The 9,068-nt window shown below is 32.9% G+C and overlaps 1 protein-coding gene and 1 pseudogene across 1 annotated transcript in view; one reads left to right on the forward strand and one right to left on the reverse strand.

The window, feature by feature from the left end:
* On the reverse strand, nucleotides 3,756-4,603 carry LOC107632960 (annotated as a pseudogene).
* Nucleotides 6,141-9,068, forward strand: part of LOC107632961 (cytochrome P450 CYP736A12-like) — a 4,847-nt gene continuing 1,919 nt past the window's right edge. Inside the window, exon 1 of the mRNA XM_016336601.1 lies at nucleotides 6,141-6,827. Within this exon, the coding sequence (XP_016192087.1) occupies nucleotides 6,141-6,827 (687 nt within the window). The remainder of the gene's footprint in view (nucleotides 6,828-9,068) is intronic.

The following is a 9,068-nucleotide window of genomic DNA, read 5'->3' on the forward strand; positions in this document are numbered from 1 at the left end:
TGATCGAATTTCGAAATATCAAAACAATATTTCTTTCCACTTTTCAGTTTTGAATTATTCGACTTTTCATTACTAGGAAGCTTTTTGAGTAAGGAACAGACATATGGAGGGCCTTTCTTAAGTTCGGCCAAATTGACCTCTGTTTCGAAATCGATTTCTTCCTCTGAGGATTCCATGGTCACATAAACAACTTTTTCTTTTCGAGTAAAAAGTTTACTCTTTGATCATTGCTCACTCCTATATTTTTCTTTCTCCTTTTTTATAAGTTCAGTCTGACGAACCTTTTCAGCCAAATGGGCTAGATCAGGAATATGCACATTAAGTAACTTTCTGCGCATATAAAAACCTAGCCCCATAGTTGCTATTTTCACCACTTCACTCTCAGGTAATGAAACATAACATCTACTCCTAGCATTCTTGAAACATATCATGTAATCAATGGTTTCACCATCCTCACGTTTCAAAGCCACTAGATCAGTAACTGCCACATTCATTTCTCTCGATAGAACTGAGCATGAAAAGTAGTTTCTAATTGATTCCATATCGTTATCGAATTTGGTCTAAGATTCGAAAACCAAGTAAATGCATTCTTCATTAACGAAGAAGGAAAAAACTTCATTTTAAAATTTTCATCATTGGCTAGATTTCCAATATCAACCAAATATCAAGCAACATGTTCAGTAGTCGACTCTCCAACTTCCCCAGCAAACTTTGTGACTATCTTTGGATTCTTCACCCCTCGTGGCACTTCAGCCATTTGAACAACTTGGGGAAAAGCAGACACAAAGTGAGGTCGATTCATAAAACCAACATTCAAACCAACTTGATTAAGTACTTCTTCCGCAATTCTGGTGACTTGATAACGTTCACCGCCATGATTAGCACGTAATCTGGCTAGAAAGTCATCAACATTTTGACCTCGAGGAATTACATGAGGATCTTCTCGATTAAAAACGTTATATTCATTTAGAAATATATTTTCGAATCCTTCATTATTTCCCCTAGCATTATGCCTTTCACCTTCCTCATAATCTACGATTCGAGCAATTTGTTCGACTTGTCTAGCAAGACGTTCGAATTTCGATTCGTGATCAGCCATCATTGGATTTAAAATTGTGGTCATTTGTTGAGTCAGCAAGTTGATCAAGTCATGATAATTTTTCTCTACTTGTTGTCGATATACTGACATCGAATTAGCAGGATTTGAAGTAGAGCCCACGTTATAATCACGAGAATACTCAGAATGATGTTGTGGATTTTGAGAATTATTCCTTCCATTTACACTCCCAAAATAAACAGGAGGAACAAAACTACCTACCGGCGGAGTATAATCGGGAGGAAGACCAAAAGGAGGCCAACTGGTAGTTATTGGAGGAGGTGGCAAATTACCACGTGGACGAATGTTGCGTCCAATATTTCCAGTTTGTACAGTGGTAACTGCTATACTTTCACTTCCTATTGCACCTTCCGAACGTGAAGCCACGTCCGCTTGTTGCACAATTACTGGTAAATTATCATTGGTGGAGGAACCACCATTCACATTTGACACTTCATCAGCCATGTGAATGATTTTTCCACTTCTCAATTGCATACATCGAATGATATAACAACTTTTTGACACACTTCAACTTTAAAACTGTCCCACTGGGCGTGCCAATTTGTTTTGTCAATTTTTAGCAAATCGATGGTGGTTCGATATCTAGTAGTTTGGGAGCGAAACCTACTCCTCTTTGCAGGTACCGGTTTTCTAAAAGTGCATCAATGCGTCTTCGATTAGACGGGTAATGAGATAGAAGATAAAATAAAATTTGTAAATCAATAAAAGAAACGAATGAATAAAGTTTTCGAAAAGAAAATGTGCTGAAATCAGAAAAGACTGTGTTAAAATTAAAAAAAAAAAACAGTAAAGTGTCTTCAATTGGGTCAAAGGGTTTTGATATGAAAGTTAAAAGTGCAGAAATGTAAATTGGACATTGAAATTAAATAATACTTGGAAGATAAACTTGCTTGAAAAATAAAGTTTACAAGAAAATAAATTGAAAGAGTAAAAACATGGAAGAAACCCTACAGAAAAATAACTCGATCGCAAACTCAGGAATTCTCTAGAGATGTGAGTGTGCTTGAGTGTTTTTTGAGTTAAAGTTCCAACCTTTATTTCTTAAAACTTTCTAATATTTATAATCTACTTTTGTAGCTTATAATTAATTACAGAATCATAGTTTTAAATGCCTACTCCTGGATAACCTGTTCCCACTTCTTTGCCCATAAATATTATCCATGATTTCCTCGTGTGATGAAAGCTTTTAACTTTTTTACTATTATAACTGCTCGATCCACCTATTCAAATATTTTATTTGATTACTTATCTCAAATATCCGTCTAGTTAAACCCATCCGATTTAATAAAGCATTTCGAAATCGAACTCGTCTTAAGTTCCTCTTTGAATTGACCTACCTTAATCGAAAGTATTTCTTCGACTAACATATATAATATTGTTCTTGATTATAACAATTTTGTGTTCAAGTACATTTTTTATAATTTATTTATATACAGTTAATTATACATATTTTATTAACCGTCATGGCTTTACCATAACAAATTAAATAAAGAAATAAGATGAATGGACTATTCTATTAAATTAAAATCATTACATCATTATCGACGTAAATCGATAGTTTCAAGTGATTTTATTACCATTGTCTCGATTATTAACTTGTACTTAGTTACGATGGTTTAGTTGTTAATAATAATAATAATAATAAGAGGTAAATATTATTTTGGTCATTAATATTTAGAGTCAGAATCGAAACCATTCTCAACATAATTTTTGATTTAGAATTGTTCTTAACATTTTATTTCGTATTAAAATCGTCTTTTTTAATAAAATTTTTAATTTTATTATTAAATTACTCCTATCCTAATAAAAAATTATAAAATTAAAAAATCGCGAGCCAGGGAGAGAGCTTCTGCTTCTGCATCGCTGCTTCTTATTGCCGCGTTCTCGCCACAGCTCCATGCCGCCTCGTCGCTGCACGATGCTACTTTTGCTTCTTGCTTCGGCCTCTATTTTTGTTTCGGCTTCTGCTTCTTGCTTCGGCTTTTACTTCTTGCTTTGGCCTCTGCTTTCTGATTCTGCTTGAGCTTCTGCTTCTACTTCTACTTTTGGGTCTACTTCTGCTTCTACTTCTAATCTGATTTTGATTTGTTATTTTCTGATTTTATTGTTGTTGTGTGTTGATTTGGTTATTAAATTTGATGTTATTGTTTCTGAATTTGAATAATATTTTTGTTTCTGAATTTGGTGGGAGTAAGGGAGGTGGTGGTAGTGGAGCAAGAGAGGTGGTGGTGGTGGTGGAGAGTATTTATGTCCGTAAAACGTTAAAAGGATGATTTTAATACGAAATAAAACGTTAAAAACGATTCTAAATCAAAAATTACATTAGAGACGATTTTGATTTTGACCCTAAATATCAGGGACCAAAATAATACTTATCCCTAATACATAAATTACAAAATCGTTCAACTTAAATTATAATATATTTTAGGTTTAATTATTATATAGGTTCTTATATATAATTTTATCGAATTTTTAGTTAGGTCCTTATATTTTTTTTACTTTGATCTCTATATTATAAATATTTTTTAATTTAATTCCTTATCGTAACAAAAACGTTTGAAATAACATAATATTTTATTAAAAAAATAAATATTTTCACTATTAGAATTGAAAATTCAATTGAGAACACCTCCATCTTTTTAAAATTTCAAAATAACCTTTGGAAGAAGCTTGTGATGTTGATTTCGAACCCTTCCACGAATGTAGAAAGCTTTGTATCACCCTTGAAGTTCACCAGATCATTCCAAAGAAGCTTGCACGGTGCAGCGTGCCAAAAAAAGAACGATGAATACTCTTCAATTCGATTCATCACCATCTCGTCTGTCGGAGCCAATATCGTTATTGAGTCCTGCTCTAATAAGCTGACAAGTTGCATCACCAGAAACGATGCCATGACAGTGTACCCTCCGGATTTCAAGGTTTCGATGGTTGGGAAGAAGGAGTCACATGAATTGTTCGCGGTTAGGTTCCTCGCTATGAAAGAGGCATTAAAATTAGGTTTCTGGTTAGATTTGCTGTTGTCTTAAAAATTTGGATCGAAGAAGCGATCTACGCTACAGATGAAGAGGACACCGTTGTAGATCAGAGATCCGGTGATTCGGACGTTGTTGAGAGAGGTAATGCGGTTGGAGGGAGACATGGTGATGATGAGGGACTGGCTGGGAGCATAGTGGGGATCTTGATGCCAGCTAGGAGGAGGCGGAGGCTCTGCGGCAGTAAGAGAAGAGGAGCAAGGTGGAAGCGGAGGAGGTCGAGAGAGGGCTTATTAGACTTCTTGAAGGCAGAGTCAATAGGGGCAAAGATGGTGATGGAAGGGGATTGCTCCAAGAGGAATTCTGCCACAACTTGGAAGGTAAGGGCCATGGAGACAAAACTTGAGTCGGCGAGGATGTCGACGACATCAAAAATAGCTTCGCTTAGAAGGGCGATGGAGAGAGAGACGACAGAGAGATTGAAGATTAGGAGGAACAGTAGTGAGAAAGTCATTGGTGGAGTTTGAGAGTTTTCAAAAATGAAGACAAGGTATATAAATAAATTCACAATTTACTAACTTTTTTAGACATTTAACAATAACAGGGTCTAAATTGAAAAAAAATATAATATAAAAATTCAATTGAAAATATAAAAATATATGAACCTAATTAAAAATTTGATAAAATTATAAAAAGCTCTAAAATAAACATATATTCTAATATGGATTGTTATCTATTTCAACATTAACTTAATGAAATCAGTTAAATCTAAAAAAAAAAATACTAAAATAAAAAATTATCCGACTAACATCTTTGTTTAAAAATTCTGTGTCACGCAAGTAACACCATTTTAATTATGGGAGCCACTCAAATAAAAACGTCTAAAACGTCTTTTTTTAAAGATAAGGAAAAGTACAGAGAGTCAAGTGTTCACCAATCAAAAATTGAATAACTCAATTAATAATGATTAATTTTAAATTATTTTTTAAATTTAAAATTTGATTAATTGACATTAATGACATTTTTGAATCAAAACTTACCCTAATTTATTTTCACTTCCACTCATCATTCACCACACAAAACGACAAATCCTAATTCCCCACGCTGCTGCGGTTTCGTCCTCACGCCGTTACCATCGCCGCAGCACCGTCCTCGCGCGCTGCCACCTCATCTACCGTTTGCGCAGGAAAGACAGCCACCATCGTGCTTCTACTTCACTCTCCTCGCGTCCCATTGCCCGCCAGACGCACCCTTGCCACTCGCGACTCCCTATCGCTTGCCACTCGCACCCCACGTGCGATCAACTACTCTGATCAACTAAGTCCTCAATTCCCCATTCACCATTCACCAAGTCCCCATTCGCGACGTGCGATCAACTACTCCGATCCATGGCGACTCCTCCACTCGTCGCAACATGCCACCGTGAGTTCCCCCACTGTCCACGCAACGCTGTCCAAGATGTTGTTCCCGGCCATCCTGTAGCTCTTCTTCTCCTCCTCCTATTTGATTTTGAATGATTTTTAACTAGTTTTTTATGTTTCTTTTTTTTTACATTTCGGATGATTCTTTTTATTAGTTTTGGATGATTTTTTTTCTATGTTTTGTATGTTTTTTTTCTTAGGATTTGAATGATTCTTTTTATCAGTTTTGGATGATTCTTTTTTTAGATTTTGTATATTTTTTTTAAGATTTGAATGATTATTTATCTTATGTTTTGGTGCTTTTTATTTTTTGGAGTTTCGAAATTTATTTTAAAAAGAAAAATTAGTGTTAGTGTAATAAATAGTAAAAAGATAAATTAAAATAAAAAAATAATTAATAATCATTAATTTTCTATCTTTTAACAAAAATTTTAAATAACCATTAATTAATGATAATTTATGTTATTAATTAGTATAGAATATAATTCAAAAATATGTTACGCTTATTATTGGCTGGTCCTAGCGGAATTCTTACAATATATTAGGCATTTGGTTGCCTACAAAAATTCTAATTAGCAAAGAATTAACGTGTCTCAACGTAACCACACCCATTATCTAGCAAACAAAACCATGGTTCCAGCAATATTAGCACTTCCAGTGCTCTTTCTCGCACTGGCACTCACACTCACCATATTGTTCCTAATAAGTAAACATTATGATAGATCACTGCCACCGGGACCACCGGCATTTCCGGTCTTCGGTAACCTCCCCATGCTGCTGGGGAAGTCACCTCACCGAACACTCCAAGCCATGGCCCAAAGATACGGCCCGACCATGTCCCTGCAGTTAGGACAGGTCCCAGTCGTGGTTGTCTCAAACTCCGAAGCCGCAGAAGCGTTCCTCAAGACACACGAAGCTGCTTTTGCTAGCCGCCCCAAAATGCAAGCCAGCGATTGCGTATTATACGGCTCCAAAGGGTTAGTGTTCTCGGAGTTCGGACCGTACTGGCGCAGCATGAGGAGGCTGTTTACGTCGCAGCTTCTGAGTGCGTCGAAGGTTTCGTCCTTTGCGCGTGCGAGAGAGAGGGGTGTGAAAGTGGCGGTGAAAGCGATCAAGAAAGCCGCAGGAAGGGGAGAGGTGGTGGATATTAGTGAATTGGTTAATAATGTTGCAGAGGATGTTGTGTATAGGATAGTGTTGGGGCGTAGTAGGCATGACGAGTTTCATTTGGCAAGCCTATTGCATGAGGCTATTAACCTCGCTGGAGCCTTTAATGTTGCAGATTACTTGCCTTGGCTTGGATCTTTTGATTTTCAGGTACCTACGAATGTATATATAGTATGGGGAGAGTTTTAAGTTAATTGCGGGTGTGTCAATTATTTTAATCGTTGATTTGAATTATAAAAAATATATATAATGTATATTAATTAAAAATCATCAGTTAAAATAATTGGAACATCGATATTTTTGGTACACTTAAAATTTTTTTTTATAGTAAATACTAAATACATCTTCCTTCTATCTATTATTTAATAAAGAGTATTTTTTTTAAGTTAATAATTGAAAATTCTGAAATAATTTTATATATTTGATTAAAGAGAAAAAGTTATCCATATATGTGGATTCATCGTGGCTAGTCCCATTAAACAACACTTGTCAATTGGCATTGAGATTAGTGCAGCATTCTTCATCTTTTGCAGGAAGTTCATTGATGTTTGTGTAATTCATTTGTTTTTGTTTTCTTATTAAATGTGATTAGCACTAAATTAAATATTTTCACACAAATTTTTATGGATTTTTTTATTTAAATTAAATAAATATAGTATCTACCGATTTAAAGGTAAAAAAATTTATCAAAATGTGTAATTAATTACATCTCAAATATAGTAGGTAACTTCTAAAATTGACTAGATTTTAGGTGTGTTGATTCCGTGTTGTAATATGAAATCTGAACACAAGAACATCTCGGACACACTACATCCAAGATATATTTATATTTTGATATGGAGCAAGATACGTGCGATGATACAGGATAAAGACACTGCATCTAAGATATAGTCAAGATTCAATATGCTTATAATATAAATAAAAATAGCATCGCAAATAAAAAAAATTACATAACTAATTAAATTTGTGTCAACATAATTTTTTAAATAACTTTTTAAATAGTAAATTTAAATTAAGAATATTGTCTACCTATTAATATTCTTTAAATTGATAATATATTAAATTAATTTTAAAAATATATATAAAATACAATATTTAATTATTTTAAAATAAAGAAAAAACTTTTTAATTAATTTTTTATTATTTTAAATTAATATACTTTTCAGTTTTTATATATCTTGGATGCAGTGTCCGATCAGAATATAAGTATATCTCGAATGCAGTGTATTCAAGATGTACTCTTGTTCATATCTCGAATGTACTCAGGATATAACTCTTAAATAAACCACGTATCACAGAACGGGGTTAGTGTATCCGAAATATGTTCGTTTTTTGGTTCTCCCACCGTATCCGAGATATGACTAGAAACATATTTTCGTAAATATTTATACGTTTATTTTAATCGGTAAATATTATATTTTTTAATTTAAATAAAAAAATCCAATTTTTATCCAATTGATTTAAAAAAAAATGCCTTATAAATTTGGACTACTGTTTGTGTGATTTTATCTATTAGATCCATTTTCATAAACTTTCATTTACACGGATGGTGTAAGTGTAAAGTGTTTATTTATTTATTTATTATTTTTCAAAATGACCATGTTTATATCAATAATTATGCTTATTTTATACAGCACTTCGTTTTTTTCATGTATGCTTTTATCAAAATATATATTAATATATGCACGATAAACTTATATTTAATAGAATCACATAAAACAATAAACTTAAATATATTCTTATTATTTCTACAAATAATTTTCTTGATTCTATGAAAAATTATAGATCTTTTATAATTTATTTTATAAATAGGACAAAAAATATAAAAAAATATTTAAAAATAAAAAAAATTATATTTTATCTTTTTAAATAAAAAATAAAATTTAAAATATCCAAATTCTAAAATAAGTACTTTTTTTTCCTTGACCCAACTGAAACAAAAGTAAGATCGAAAACTGAGATTCAATTAGGTACTAATTGTATTTAATGAAAACTGAGAAGATCGAAACAAAATTGTTTAGAGAACAACTAGGGAACCAAAAGTATATCAGTCAAAAACCAGCTAAAATGTGTCTGGGTTCCATAAAAATTGGGTTTTGGTTTGTGCTCCGTGATCCTAGGAGCAGTTTTCAAACATATTATTCAAAAAGTGATTATAATTAAGCGGTTTTGTTTACTTTTTGGCTGATCACCTTTTGGTTCATATACTTTTCCAATTGTTTAACATCCTGCTACTAGTCAATTCACTCTCCTGTAAAAACTGATGATTAGTGCCAATTTAACTAATGAAACTAGCCACAATATATCTATACAAATGGATATTTTTTATTATTCACACCATAAAATTTTCTTCATTAAATTACTTAACATAATAAATATTAAAATCTTAAC

This window comes from Arachis ipaensis, chromosome B03 (genome assembly GCF_000816755.2).
Source record: "Arachis ipaensis cultivar K30076 chromosome B03, Araip1.1, whole genome shotgun sequence".
In the NCBI taxonomy this organism is placed as follows: Eukaryota; Viridiplantae; Streptophyta; class Magnoliopsida; order Fabales; family Fabaceae; genus Arachis; species Arachis ipaensis.